Below are 15,412 nucleotides of genomic sequence, written 5' to 3' on the forward strand. Positions count from 1 at the left end.
ATGGAGCTGCAAGGCTCAGGGAAAAGAAGGATTGGACTCCAAAGCCCAAGTGCCTGACAGAAGGCTATGGTGTTGCACACAGGCAGTGCTTCATAAGGAGTGGGAAAGAAGTGAGGGGAAAAAAGACATGGATGAGCAGCTTGTACTGGCCCAGCTGACCACCTGCCAGCTTGGGACATGCAAGCCCTGTCCATGCACACCCTCAGCTGTCAGGTGCCAAGGACCCCCAGCAGGGCTGTGCAGGCAGCAGGTACCAGCCCGGTGCCTCTGGATTGGCAGCAAAGAGTGCCAAGGAATTCTCTCCTTTGCTTCTGTTGAAACAAAAGAATAGTCCCAGCCACTTGTAGGAGTAAGTCCTGGAACAATCAGACCTATTTCACTCCACTTCTTCAAACTTGGGAACTGATTCCCCTATCAGTATAATCAGAGGATGGGGAAGAATTTAATCTCATTCAAATAATGTTATCAATCATGTAGCATCAGGGCCCACCTTGCTTCACCTGATGGCTGTGTTCACTCAGCTGCCTGCAGCACGTGCCCCATGCCATGACCAGGTGTCTGCCCACCCACACTCCGTCCAGGGCTTGTCCATCAGCACCCCAGCACCCGCCCTGATGCTGCCACTTGCCACCCTGCAGCAGGTGAGTGCACCAAGGAGAAATTCGGGGCCTGTGACATAACCTGGAGTACTGCATTAGCATGGCCATGTGGGGCCCAGCCCATCTTGGGCACTGAGCAGTGCCAGCTGCTGCCCAGATCTGCTGTGCTGGCACAGAGCTGGGCTTTGGCCGTGGGAGGCTCAGTTTCAGCTCATACCTGTGTCACAGCACCCAGGTGCAGGGGGTGGGAGTGGGTAGTGGTTCTCCACGCTCTCCCTGGGGTTTGGGCCAGCAGAGGCTGGAAAAGGTCATCACATCTGTGGTGCAGAGCTGCTCCATGGCCTGAGACTGGCAGCATTGGCCTGTTGGCATCTCAGAAGGATCAGCTCTGTGGATAAAGTGGGGCAACAGAGTGTATAAAAAAGGCATTTTAGTATAAATAGCCACTGTCAGGCTCCCTCACCACCTGTAGCGAGTGAAGGGTTTCGTGTGAACACTTAACTCTGGCTGTGTGCTTGCCAGGGCAGAGTTATGAATGAATTTTTCCACTCCACATTAAACCACATCTGAGGCTGCCTGACTGGTATCTGGCTTCAGCAGGCCACATTTCGGGATATAAACAGTTTACAGAGCAGCCTTCTGTTGGCCTCTGCTTGTGAAATAAAGAGCCAGGCCAGCCCTTCTGCTGTGTTTGCATCACCCCTCTCTGGCCACCCACAGTCCCCAGGCTGCCACAGCCCCAGCACAGGCACAGGAGAGGGATCAGGCTGGCAGCTGCCTTGCTTGAGATTGGGTAAGAAATTCGGGGCACTTCCTGATGGCATCTACCACTGAACCCTTTCACCTCTGTAGCCCTAAAATACACCCTGCCTGCCAAACTTTCTAGTGTTTGCAAAGTTAAGGTAGCCAGAAAACCCTCTTACGCTTCCCAGCCCATCAAGGGACTGAGCAGCCACTGGGCTGTGACTCCCAGAAGCAAAACACAGCTCATGAGAGGTATGTAAAGTGTCTTTTTTTTTTTTTTAAGCAGATGAAGAGAGCTGCCCTGACCCTTCCTCTCTGGATCAGTATTGCCATGCTCTGCAAATCACTCCCCGGCTCAAGCTCTTTTAAACATTCTGGAGCACTCTGTACAAGCCAAAGTTTTATTTGTTTCATAAACAAGTAAAATTATATTAATGTAAAACAGGTAAATGGACAAAAGTAAAACACACAGCACTGAACACAACGCTATAGAGTACTGACATGTAGAAGTGCAGTTCCCCCCCTCGTGCGATGCCCTCCCTCCCCCGGTCCCCCAGATGATTTGCTTGAAAAGCCTAATACAGAGGTCCAAAATCTGATTCAGCTTAAACAAGATGTACAGGTCACAGTATTGAATCATAAAGGTAACGACAAGAGAGTAACTGTCTCAGAAAGGGGGAAGGTAAAAGAGTTCCCCAATCTCATCTCTTTCTTCCTTCCTTTCTTCCTTTTTTTAAAATTTTTAAACAAAGAGGTTAAGGAGGAGAGGGGGAAAAAAATCCATGGAAATAAACACTTTTTCACTCCAGTATATATATATATATGTATACACACACACACATATATATATATATAAAGCAGGATTCTCAGTGAACACAAAATTCTAAAAAACTACCATTGATCTGTGCTGTTTTCTCCCCCATCTTTTTTTTTTCTTTTTAAAAGTTGCTTTAAAAAGGATAAAAAGTGCACAGACACCCTTATAAGGCACAAACAGATCTTCTGTACAAATAATATATCATTGGACTGTTTAAAAAAAATAGCAATACGAATACTAACAATTAAATCTGAAAGAGGCTACCTTTTCCCGGACATTTTTTTTTGAGGCCTATTTTGGAAAATTCCCATTGCTCTCAGATAGGCAGGGTGGCACATCCACTGCTCTCATGTCCTGTTTGCTGCTCAGCCGTGCTCCAGATGCTGTCTGAGCTGGTTCCCTTGCTGGCATCACTGGGTGCTGCCCTTCTGGAAACTGGTCTTGGCTGCTACAGCAAAAATTCAGCCTCTGCAATGTGTCCTGAACAGCTCAGGCCCAGCCTGGGGTGGATTTGGTATTTCTCCTTGCTGGCTTAAAAATACAAAAGAGAGCTAAACCAAAATAAACCCCACCCCAGGCGTGCACCAATCCTGCTCACTGAGGACCTGAGGTGTCGGCCAAGCAAACGGACTCTGCTCTGCTGGTGTGGCTGTGCAGTGACCAAAGGGACTGGGCACCCCTGAAACCGGGACAGCAGCCCTGGGAATGGCCACTGGTGCTCACAAGCCCAGATCTGATCCAGGCTGGCATCGCTCGCAGTGAGTGGATTCTGACAGCTTTCCTTGAATTCCTCAAGATGCAAAGGCTTCCCACTGCAGCCTGTCCCCAGGCAGGCACTGACCTGCCTGGCCCTTCATCCCATGCTGACATACCCTGCCATCGTCGTGCCCTTGGTGCTGTGCCCACCCACTGCAGCCGGACTCTGATCTGCCAGTGTGGCACCTGGGAGGTCTCTAGGAAGGCAATGCCTGGGCAGAGGGCAGCCAGGAGGTCCAGACAAGGCTCCAAATGCAGGGAAGCTGCCCTTGCTACCTCCTTCAGTAAAGGTGTGAGTGAACTCATGCCGCAATTGCGGTGCGAGTGGCTCTGCTGAGGGCTGAGCACACTCAGCAGTGGCACAGCCAGTGCCATCAGCCAGGTTTCCAAAAAGGGCTCTGCAAAGTCAGTGGGCCCTTGTGCTGATGCAGCAGGGCAATGGCTGAGAGATCTCACTCTACAGCAGCCTCTCATTAATACACTTAATTAAAATGTTCATCAGTTCTTAAAATTAAAAACAAAAGGTTTCCCCATGCTCTGTGAACTGGCAGGCACAGCCCGCTGCAGGAAGAGAATGAACTGCTCTCCTGGGTGTGCTCTCCACAATGGCAGCACAGGGCTGGCTGCTGGTCAGTAACCAAACACAGCTCTCCTGGCACAGCCAAACCACCACCTGGGCAGCAGCACCAGGAGAGGGCTGTGCACCCACAGCTACCTGCACCTTGGAGGAGAGAGGAAATGGCCAGGCAAGGTGACAGGCACTGACAACCTCAGGCTGCCCCTCTGTGCCCAGAAGCCCTGAAATGTACAGGAGTTGCTATTCTGCTTTTTCTTTTTCGGACTAAAATTGCACCTTTCTGAAAAAGCCATTCTTATGCACTTGGTAGCACACGGTCACTGAGCTGCAGTACCAGCCCCTCTCTCATCCTCCCATTTGCATCCTCTCTCTTTTTCCCTCTTGGACCAGCTGGAAGCTGGTCAGGCTCAGGCTGAAGGACTGGACAGGAGCTGTGCAAGTGGGCAGAGGGCAGAGGACAGAGAATGGAGGGTAGCTCCTAATGGAGCAGCAGGGAGGAGGACACTAAGCTCCTCACACCAGTCCTGGTGCTGCTCACTCAAATGCTGCTCAGCTCATCTAGCTGCTGCCTGTAGCTGTAACATCACACCTGAAACCCATTTACCTTTTAAGTCCCAACATCTACTAATAGCCCCAGAGCCTTTTTCTTTCCTACTCCTAAGTAAAGCCAAGTGAGATAGATCCCTGTTTTTCTCAACAAGTTCTCATCTACTGTTGAGACCCAGCTGTGCTGGAAAACAAGGAAAGGCAGGAGAAAGAGCAGGTAAGATCAGCACACATATAGTCCTCAGAAAAAAGGTGAGCCTGCTGGGACTGGGTCAGAAATTAATTTCTCACCACAGGCTCCAAAAAGTCCCCATGGTGGGGCAGGAGGAAAGCTGAGCCCTGCCATGGCACTGGCTGCGGGGGAAGGTCTAGGACAGGTCTAGCCAGGCAGGATGGGGTAACATGGCAGCTGTGCCACCTGCCAAGAGGGCAGAGCAAAATGCAGGTGTGTGTGCCTGGAGATGGCAAACACCATCACAGCCAGGATTGCAGTGTTCCCATCCAAACACTCCTCTCATCCATGGGCTGGAAATTATGGCTTCATCAGGCCTGAGTCACCCCTCATAGCTGCCCACTGCTGGGGCTGGCTGGGCTCTCAGTGGGCTTGTGCTCCTCACTGCTACCCCATGGCAGCTCTCCAGGTCTCAGCCTCCCTGGCCAAAAGTCTCTGCTCTGCCACAGAAAGCAAAAGCTGCTTTATCTATGTCCAGACTGGCTTCTCCATGTACCCCAGAAACCTGTTCACGGGGACAGAACCCAAACAAGTGAGAATCTGGCTGTGCTACTATTTGGCTTTAGCTAGTTCTCCTTATACAGATAAGCAGGACGTTTCCAGATCAGTTTTGTCCACTTTGAACCCTCCCGCTGGGCCTTATCCTAATTTTGTTCCACCACAGCACAAGCATCTGGCAGCATCCCAGAGCTGTTCAGGTTTTGGGGTCAGAAAGCCCAGTGGCACCTGGCATTGACCAAATGGCAACCTCCCCTTGCAGGTCCACACCATAGCAAGCCTCCTCCGGAGCAGGAAGAGGGAAAAAAGAACCTTTGCAGGGGAAATTTCTCATTTGCAGCTGGGTCGGGTGCAGACCGTGATTCCCCGGATTCGCCTGTGGGCACACAGCCTGGCCATGCCTTTGGGCCCTACATGATCCTCAGCTCAATTTTATCCCTGAATTGTGCCCTACCTGTCAAATAAGGAAACACAGATAACGAGCCACTTGATAACGACTGACCAGCACGATAACCCATAAGCAGGGACGGAAAGGCGTGGTTACTGCTAGCGGCGTTCCCCTTCCTACAGCCCGAGGCGGGCGCTAAGGGCGGTATATTTTAATAACATCTTTGATGACCCGTCGGCAGATTGGGCAGCAGGCGTTGAGCTGCTTCTTCAGCTTAAGACCGCAGGTGTTGCAGAGGCACATGTGTCCGCAGGTGTAGATCACCGTGTCCACCTCGCTGTCGAAGCAAACGGTGCATTCCCCGTTCTTGCTGCTGGATGGCTCCGGAGGGGGGAAGACAGGAGAGATGGGGGGGCTCAAGGGGGAGCTTGGAGCAGTCACTGCAAAAGAGGAGGAAGGAATGAGATAATTCAGTCGCCACAGCGGTGCAAACCTGACACTGATCAACACACACGCTCAAGTCAGTTTTTAAGGCTCTTCCTGCCTTAGTCACTGCCTGGTTGGTTTGGGCAAGCAACCCTGGTGTATTCCAACCAGTAGCACAGTTACAGTTCCAGGCAGAGCCTGCTATCCCTTTTTTACACATCCGTACATTTTTTGAGCAGTTCTAGGGATGGTAATTCCACCACTTCCCTGGGCAGCCTGTTCAATGCCTGACCACCCTTTCAGTTAATAAATTTTTCCTAATATCCAGTCTAAAACACTCTTGGTGCAATTTGAGGCCATTTCCTCTTGTTATTTGATACTTACAAGACAGACCAACCCCCACGTGGCTCCACCCTTCCATCAGGGAGTTGTAGAAACTGAGAAGGTCCCCTCTGAGCCTCCTTTTCTCCAGGCTGAGCCCCCCCATCTCCCTTAGCTGCTCCTTGTGCTCCAGATCCTTCCCCAGCTCCATTGCCCTTCTCTGGATGCGCTCCAGCACCTCAATGACTTTCTTGTCATGAGGGGACCAGAACTGAACCCAGGATTTGAGGTGTGGCCTTACCAGTGCACAGTACAGGGGGACAGTCACTGCCCTGGTCCTGCTGGCCATGCTATTGCTGATACAAGCAACATGCAGACTTTCTTTAGGCCATGAAAATCTTTCCACCACTTGGTGTTTTCCTACAATTCCTTCTGTCAGTCTAGGAAGAAATGTAACATCTCCCCCTAACCTTGCCCTGCTGTCTTGCACAGCCCCAGCCCCATCTCACGCTGGATTCCTGTCTTGCTGTGGTGGGAGCTGAGGGCCAGGCTGTCCTTACCCAGCGATGACTCTGAAGCCGATGACGACCTGTTCACGCTGAAGGCCATGTCCGAGTCACTGTCGTACTGGGAGCCACCGGGGGATCCTGAGGGCGAGACGGTCACTGGGCTGGACTGCACCGTGCCTGAGAACACAGGAGAGAGCCGAGTTGAGCTCACCATGGGCAAGAGACACCCCAACCCCAGCTAAACCCCAAACCACACACACAGGGTGCTGCAGGGTAAAGCCCAGCTTCTGAGTTAAGTGCTGCCCCTTAGTAATGATATGTAGTGACTTTGGAGGTGCATGATTTTGGATGTGACCTCCAGGGTCTGGACCTCATTATGCCATTTTACAACACCTGTTCAGTGCTTCAGTGAAGAACCAGGTTATCTGACATTTGGGGTATAAAGTCACTTCCCACAGTCCCAATCTCTCCAGCAGCAGTGGCCTCAAGCTGTCGCTGTCTCACTGTCAGCTGGGTCAGGGCTTTGCTTTGGATGAGGAAAACCTGCTTTACAAAGTCATCAGTCTGATCTTCTGATAGAGTCCCTTCTGATAGATCCAGCAATGGATCAAAAGTGCCAGCTGATACCCGAGCTGTGGCAGTGCCTGAGGAGCGATTACTGTCCAATACATGTACTTAAACCAGAGCTGTGCTCACAAACATCATCATCCTTACCAAGGCAGGAATTTAACACCTTTTGGCTGGAATAGGGAGTTTATAAAGAATCCCTTTAAAAACAAAGCCACTGAAATACAGCTGCCTCCCCCCACAGCCATCCTTGCCTGCTGCTTATTTTATGTCTCGAGTCTCATCCATTTCTGGGGGACTTATATAGGTTGCACACATCTAGGTGACAGCCAACATGTCTCACTCACTTTTGTTTGCAAACACAAGGTGAGATCAGGAGCTGCTTCCTCACATCAGTGAACACTGTGAGTGCAAACCTGTAGCTCTGGTTCTGGACCAGGGAACTGCACAAGCCAGGTGCTCCCCGATATCCTTTCTTTTGGCTGCACTTACCCAGTATTTTGAGCTGGTTGATTACACCATGGATTGTAAAAAACACCCAGAGAGACTGTGAGGTGTCCACACACATCAGCATTCCTCGGCTGGCTCCGTTCACCCCGTGGTGCACCTCTCCATTCGGCAAGACCATGAAGCTGAGAATGTCGCCGTTGTTGAGGACCGGGAACGCTCGGTAAACCACCCAGTACTCCTTGCGGTCCAAGAGAAAGTCCGGATCTGCCGGGAGCTCATTTGTCCGTAAAGTACTCGGATCACAAGAAGTGATGCCAAATGAAAGGGCCCCGTAGTATGGCAACCCAAGGTGTCCTACTTCCACAAAGAGGCTTTCACCGATGTGCAAAGGCCGGTCAGAAAACACCAAAGTCCTATTGCTTTCTTGCCAGTTGGTGCACGCAACCATCCGGTCCTGAGAAAAGGTGATGTCAGGGCCACGGGTGGGGTGGAACCGCAGGTCTGTGTCCAGGAAGGCCGGGACCCCCTGCGTGTGATGCCGCCGGTTTGGGCAGCAGGGGATGATGTGGTTGTCTGTCGCAAGTCCTGGTACCCGGCTTAGGTTTAGGTTTGCAATTTTAGCCACCACTTGGTTGTTCTCCAGCTCATTGTTGTTGAAGTTGGCTGAGTCGTGGTTGCTCTGTGGAAGGCAGGTGCTGAGCCGGGCAGTGCTGAGCCGGGCAGTGGTCATGGTCTCTGCAAACATGCTATCTGTGAGATAAACCCAGTGACACAGGCATTAGAGTCAAGATACAACTGCCTACTTCTGTGGTTATAATTATTATTTCAGCCTACAGATTCCGTCCCTCTGAATGGAAAAAATCAGCCAGAGGTCAACCAGTAATTGGTGGAGAGTCAGGTGTGGAGCAGGCAGAAGGCAGACAAATAGCTGCATCTTGGCACGAGCCAAGGAAAAACAAGTGTTTCAAAGTACCCATGTGATCTGGGAGTTCCCTGCACTGGCGAACTGGAAAAAGCTGTAAACCAGTGTGGTCCTACAGCTTTCTCAGTGGAGAGGTCTAAAAGCTTTGAGATCACTCTGTAAAAGAAGGAAACATCTCAATATCTTGTTGTCCAAAGCTCTTGTGCCAGTCAAATCCACAACACAGTGGTGGGCAAAGGAACACAAGCACAATATTCTTTCCACACTCTTTGTCATTGCCTTATAACTGTGTCCAGGCACAGGTGTGTCTGAGAGGTCATTTTAAGGAAGATTTCAAGTTTTGTATCTCAGGGGTGTTCTCAGCCCTGCAGAGATTTTGAATGGAGAGCTGGTCACAAAAGCTACTTCCTGCAGGTGTTAGAATGATTTTTATGGCAGAGAATTGTTTTCCCTTTTCACAGCAAAGGGAAAGTCAGGATGTTGATCCTTAATTCATTTTCCAGATTTTCACTTCGGCCATGCCAGGCTGGGGGAACGATGTAAAGGTGTGGAGAAGCTTGAGAGTGTCCTTCCTTCTACCTCCAGCCCTGTCCAGGGCAGCCTGGACACTTGACTCTGAAGGCAAAGCCTCAACCCACTGAGCAAAGTCGAAGCATGTGGAAGTAAAGAGTCTGTGTGAATGAAGCAGGCTCCTGGTCTTCCCAGAGATGGGGGTGAAGAAGCCCAGCACCAACACTGCCTGCTCCTTGAAGGAGAAAATCACCAGGCTTTTACCAAAGAAGGAAAAACACTCAAATCCAGCCAGCACCTGCAAAGCAGAGGCTGCCTCACTCAGCAGCAGGAGAGGCTACCGGGGTAGACTGATGCCTGGACCAGCTCCTTCTAGCAAGGACAGGGTGTCTGGCAAGAAAGAGGAATAAGACATCCAAGCTTCATGATGGATATGCCCCATCCCTGGAAGTGTTCGAGGCCAGGATGGATGGGGCTTGGAGCAACCTGGTCGAGTGGAAGGTGTGCCTGCCCAAGGCAGAAGGTTGGAACTGGATGATCATTAAGGTCCCTTCCAATACAAACCATTCTGTGATTCTACAATTCATAATGCTGAAAGATGCATTTTGTGCATCAGAACTGGAGTTATATTTTACAGCTTTCTCAACTCATAAAATTTTGGGAGGAAGAGACAGAGACAAGCACATCCTCTAAGACACCACCACATCTGTAGCAAGGAGTTCAGGTCCCCTGGTGCTCCAGATCATCGCCCTGATCATTGTGCTGAACATTGCCCTGATTCCCAAGGCAGTGTGTGGGGTTTGGTATTTTAATAAAAAAAGAAAACATCAGAGTACAGGTGCTCCCAGGCTGAGTCTTTCACTCTGCACACTTGGATGCTGCAGGCATGACAGGAGGTGGGGGGGGCAGAAAGATGCAGCATTTTATTTTTCTAACTCCAGTCTAATGAGGAAGAAGGAGTGCTCTGGTGAAGCAGCTGCCCTGGCCAATACAGCAAACACTTCTGCTCTGTGATGAGCACCAGAGGCTGGAGTGCATCGCAATTGCAATTACAGGATAAGCTACTGGTAAGGTTTAATTACACATTTGAGGCACAGCAGACAGGGAAAAGTGTTGTTTATGTGTAGCCTTCTTGCCTGTAAAATAATTGGCACCATTCAGAAGAATATGTGATGTAGCTGCCTGCCCACTGGACTAACCATTTCACAGTTTATCACTGGTGTCTGCTCTGTGCCAGGACAGCAGCACCATCCCCTCAAGCAGGTGCAGCTGAGTTTGGCTGTTAAAACTCTATCAGCTCCTAGGAGCCTCTGGGAAAGGGCAACACTTGTATTTTAAAAGGATTCCCTGTGGTGTGGCCCAGTTCAAAACCTTCCATCTAACACTGAATTCATTTGAAATTTCAGTGCCATAAAAGTCACAAAAGGAAAGTCATTCCATGGCAATCAGCTTGGTTTGCTAATGGGAACAAATTCCTCCCCTCTTTCAGCCCTCCCCAAGGATGATGCCTTTTAAATCAGCCAGACACCACCTGAATGCAGTGATCTGTGTGATGCCCATGTGTAAGGGAAGGGTGAATCAGGTCATGTCTGCAAATCCAGTCCCTTAAACTGCCAGCCTGGGTGGGACCAAAGCAAAGAGAGAGAGGTTGGGGAAGGGCTCCAGGAAACTCTTGGGCTGTTGGTGGTAGTTTTCAATGGACTGGCAGTAACTGGTAGTTGGGAAAGAATGAAGTCAGCACTGGTCATCTTTGTCTGCTCAGTCCCTGGGACTTTGCTGTAAGCAGCACTACATTTTTCCATGCCACAGCAGCACATCCAGCTCAGAGAAAGCTGGGTGAAGTCACAGGTAAAGATTTCCATTTATCCCTTCACATGGCTGCTATAACGTGCAGCCTTAGGGCTTTCCATCACATCTCTAAATATATTGCTTTCTGGATCCCTAGTGCTGGCAAAAGGAAAATGGTTAATCTGAGGTACAAAACTAACAGCAAATCAATTTTCTTAAGTGTCCCATAGAAATGATCAACAAGATCATGCATCATTTCTACCTGATTATGCCTCTGTGGAAAGAGCAACCAGAAGAGCAAACACACACTTACCTAGTATCTGCACTTCATGGGTAATTCCGTAGACGTCTATGAGTGCCCAAAGAGGACCGGAAACTTTAATACCACAGTGAAACAGTATTGGCTCCTCGTCATTAATACTGTAGAAAACTCTCCCATGACGATCAACCCAGAAGGCCAAGATATTGTCCCTCACAGCAAACCTCTCTGGCAAAGCTTTGGCCCAGTATCCGGGGCGGGTCACCAGGTCAGGACAGGCGTACTTTGGTATCTCGTCAGAGCTCATCTGCGACGGGTCGTGGATGGTGAAGCCGAAGCGCAGGGCCCCGCTCCAGCCGTGGTGCACAGCCACCAGCTTCAGCCGCACCTTCTCGTAGAGGTGGATGGGCCGGTTGGTGAAGGTGACCCCGTTGCAGAAACTGTTCCTCCGCGTGGCCTTGCGGGAGTGAACGTCCAGGCGCACGTTCTTGCCTTTGGCTTGGGAGTGGAAACGCGGCGGCTCCGTGATGGCGAGGACCGAGCGCCTCTCATGGCTGCTGTTGGGCAGGCTGTAGTAGGGGCGGCTGGAGACGGAGCGGGTCTGGTGGCTTGTGTCTGCAAAAGGAGAAACCAGTGGCTCTGTCAGAAGTGCTTGACCCGGGCCATGTGCTGGCTCAGCCCTGCCTTGCGGGGGGTGCCTTGCACTCCTCGCCAGGACCCGCTATTTAATCTTACAACATTGTGCTTATCCACAATCTGCTCATTGTTGTCCCAGTCTGGCCCTCAGCTTTATGCAAATACAAGGCAAATGTAGCTCTCAGGGCAAAGGTTAGGCAGCTTCCCTTCTACGCCCTGCAAAGCTGGATGGAAAGGAACATCCTTTGTTCCCATCAGATGCATCCTATTGCACTCGGAAAGGCTTAACACCTGTGCCTGTGGCTCTGGGTTTCCTATTTGCAATGCCTGTGTTGTTAACTCACATGGTGGCCAGAGACACATCAGCCCTGAGAATGGTCACATGTCAGAGATGCTCGAGATGAACACAGATGTAGGAGACTGGTTTTTGTGGACATGAAAGCACTGGCTCCTCTGGGCCCTAATTCTGTAGCAATGAACAGGCACTTTTGAACAACACAAATAAAGCAACACATTTAGCAGCTGGAGCACTACCTCTGCATCACCAGGCTGTTCTTCCAAAACTTTCAACCCAGCCACTGGTTCAGATATCAGATGCAACTGACACATTAAGGAGCATTTCATCCTGCAAAGCCTTGACTTTACATAGAACCTTCCATTTGAGCTCAAAGCACTTTATAAATGGTGATTGTTTTCAGCTTCACAGCACCGCAGATGGCACAGAAATCCTGCCATCCTCGTTTTACAGATGGGAGAAGGAGAATTTATGGGTGAGATCTTTCAGCATTTTAAGTCAATAGCAATTTTGAGACCAATTTCAAGAAAAGCAGATTTGGGGCCTAAAATGAAGTTCACACAAGCACGAAGCAGAAATGAAAAAAGCTCAACTTTTAATCTTAAGCCTTAGCTATGAGCTCCCTGAGGTGGAGACAATCTCTTTTGCATATCCTTGAATACATGGGGTTTTGCTCCAGGACCTGGGATCCCATCACACCACCACCACCATGGTGCTCCAGGCAATTCAGTCTCCCCATTTCCCACCCACTCCACTTCTCCTCTTCTCTGCACCTGGCTTTGTATATTTTTAAAGCAAAAATGGAATGTATCCTGAGTGCTCCAAGCCATCCTGTTAAATATAAAACTGCATCACATGCTCACATTCATTTTGAAATATTTTGCCATATCTGAAGCTTTAGAAGCTGCCTGCCTGGTCCTTCCTTCAAGCTGCTTCCTCCCTGTGTGTAACCCCAGGCTTTGCTTCGTGACAAGGGATGGATTTTCTGACACTTTCCTCTCCTGGAAAAAAACACCAGAAGATGCTGGGAACGCATCTGGGAGAGCTGGCAGGAGGCTGCAGTTGTGACACCTTTTTCTGCAAGCAAAACCATAGCAGACAGGGCAGCAAGAGGCTGGGACCTGCATTTGTGTCTGAATTAACAGAGCCACTAAGCAACCACTGCCTTTGCAAATGAAAGAGAAGAGGGGTCACAGACAAGATCTGAACACAGGATTAGCCCTTGCAATCAGGCATCTGCGACAGAAGTCAAAGAGCTACAAAGGCAAAAAGCTTCTGTTTGCAGCAAGACAAAAAGGGCAATCCTAAATCGTGACAGGCAAGTGCAGCAGCTGAACAAAAGGTGGGTTTATGTTTTTTCCTTCTGTACGGTGATAGTGGCTGTGTAGCACCAGGTAATGGTTAATCCTGTCCTACACTGGTGTAAATAAATACATCCTCGCTCTTACACAGTGGGAGGGGGTTGCTGTTTCCATGGCAGGGCCATGAAGGCAGAGTCCTGGGGAAGACGGGGAGAAGAGAAGACCCCCCCTGCCCCAACCTGTGAAAGCAAGTGCCCTGGCCTCAATGTCCCTGCGTTGGCCAGGAGGTGGAAAGAGGGAAGAGAGCTTTTGTTCTCCTCTCCACTATCCCAAGAATACCCTGCTTTCCACTCCCAGTGCAGCACCAGCCTTCCTCCCACATCGACCTGCAGGAGAAAAGACACGTGTAAAGACGGAGCACGGCCGGACGTGATTCCTCCAGCACCGCTCCAGGGCAGGTTCTTCTCACGCCACTTTCAGAAGGCACAGAGGACTGAGGTAGCAGTGACAGTGCCAGCAGCACAAGTGACAGGAGAGCGATGACACAGGCACCCACTTCAAACGCAGCTTCGGGTCCACCCTGCCAGAGAGGAACTTGGGGCCAGGGTCTGGCACTTTTTGTTTTGTTTTTTTTTTAAAAACAGGAAAGCATATTGTGACTAAACAATAGGAAAGTCCCCCTAAGGAAATGAATGGATAATTTATTTATAACATCGTCCCCTCCTCGCATGAACACCTGCCGGTTGCCACCGGGAATGAAGCCTGACATAACCCGAGGCAGGGGAGGCAGAGCTTTCCCACTGAAACACGCCTGAAGCCGAGCTGGGGCATGTGCTTTACTCATTATGTACCGACGGGGACTAGGCAAGCTCAACAGGATGTTTGTGCCTTTGAACTGCCCGAATTTGCAGCTCAGCTTCCATGGTTTGGATCACATTTCAGTCCCTCTGCTATTTCTGCAAATCCTCTCCTCCCCTGACTGTGCTTTCCTACCCAAAAGCCAGTTGGTGGGATAATGACAGCCAAGCTCATGGCAGAAGTGCCACCCTACCCAAGGGTGCCTGACAGGCAGCAAAGAGCTATGCCAACTCTTTTTTTCAGCTGTGAGATTCCTACAACGCTTTGAGCAAGTAATCTCTTCTCTTTCTGCCTCACTTCCCTGTCTGAAAGAGAGTAAACACTATTCCTCCACCCCACAGGAAGCTAAATGGATTAAAAAGTATAAGGTTCTCAAACCCTTCAATCCGTGAGCCCTGTAAGCATGTTGGCAGGCTGGCTACATCATCACATGGGACCAACTGAGTCCCCCGAGGGATGTCTTGAGGTTCCATCCAACATTTTCCTTATTTTTATTCCAGAGTTTTCCATTTTTCATCCCTAGTCTCACTAACTGCAAACATGATGCTCACAGCATGTCCCTTAAACACACAAGAGAGACTTCAGCACATATAAATTAAGGCAGGAAAATGGAAGAAAAAGCTGAAGTGAAGGATAAAGAATGGTCTAAGGCTCCTCACTGTAACGTGCAGAAGAAACCCTTTTGGCAAGGCAGCATTTCCATCTACATCCTTATGGTGTCAGACAACACTGAAACAGATTTGGGTTATGGGGCCCCATGCTCTCAACTGCACATCTGAAGCTTCACCTGCTTTCCAAAAGGCCAGCGCATTCATTTCGGAGGTTATGCTGACCTTTGGAGAGGTATTCTAACAGACGTGCACTTTGCATTTCAAAAAGGTACAGCAGGCAGACCATGGACAAATTCCACATATTTATCATGGTTCCAGTTCTAAAAATAAACATTTTTTTTCACCCATTTGTTCACAGCATCGGGTTTGCAGCAGCACTGTAATCCCCCTGACAGCAGCAGACAAAATTCAGCACAAGAGCCCTCTCCAAGGCTGGTGCTCTCCAGGGTGTGGGATGGAGGAGGCTGCTCAGCTGGGGAGTGACCTTAAACCAGATCAATCCTGTCTTCACTTGCCTGGACAAGCCAGGCAGGAATAATACCCCTAAATTGAGGGAGAAGGGAATAACGTTCAAGGAGACCAGAGCTACAGCAGTCACAGTGAGGGCAGCCTGATAGGAGGAGGAGGAGAGCATTGCCCCTCCAGTAAATCCATGGTCTGCATCCAAAGACATTCCCTGTGCCCCACAGCCCTTTCCTGAGGACCCCCTCCAAGTAAATCCATGACAAGAGATGCACAGGATCACAAGGGGTAGCTTGGTGCCAAACAGGGATGTGTCCTGGATACAGTGAGGATGTCAAGG

General features: G+C 50.0%; 1 protein-coding gene and 1 long non-coding RNA gene across 5 annotated transcripts in view; both read right to left on the bottom strand.

The window, feature by feature from the left end:
* Positions 1 to 15,412, bottom strand: part of LOC127473698 (uncharacterized) — a 901,041-nt gene that overhangs the window by 303,337 nt on the left and 582,292 nt on the right. The gene's annotated exons all lie outside the window — the stretch shown is intronic.
* Positions 1,731 to 15,412, bottom strand: part of NEURL1B (neuralized E3 ubiquitin protein ligase 1B) — a 33,142-nt gene continuing 19,460 nt past the window's right edge. The window contains exons 2-5 of the mRNA XM_051793577.1: positions 10,964 to 11,524; positions 7,473 to 8,180; positions 6,465 to 6,590; positions 1,731 to 5,597 (exon numbers count right to left, since the gene is read on the bottom strand). Of these exons, the coding sequence (XP_051649537.1) occupies positions 5,353 to 5,597; positions 6,465 to 6,590; positions 7,473 to 8,180; positions 10,964 to 11,524 (1,640 nt within the window). The 3' untranslated portion in view covers positions 1,731 to 5,352. The remainder of the gene's footprint in view (positions 5,598 to 6,464; positions 6,591 to 7,472; positions 8,181 to 10,963; positions 11,525 to 15,412) is intronic.

This window comes from Manacus candei, unplaced genomic scaffold (assembly GCF_025592945.1).
Source record: "Manacus candei isolate 608988 ecotype Guabito, Panama unplaced genomic scaffold, ASM2559294v1 h1tg000037l, whole genome shotgun sequence".
Taxonomy (NCBI): Eukaryota; Metazoa; Chordata; class Aves; order Passeriformes; family Pipridae; genus Manacus; species Manacus candei.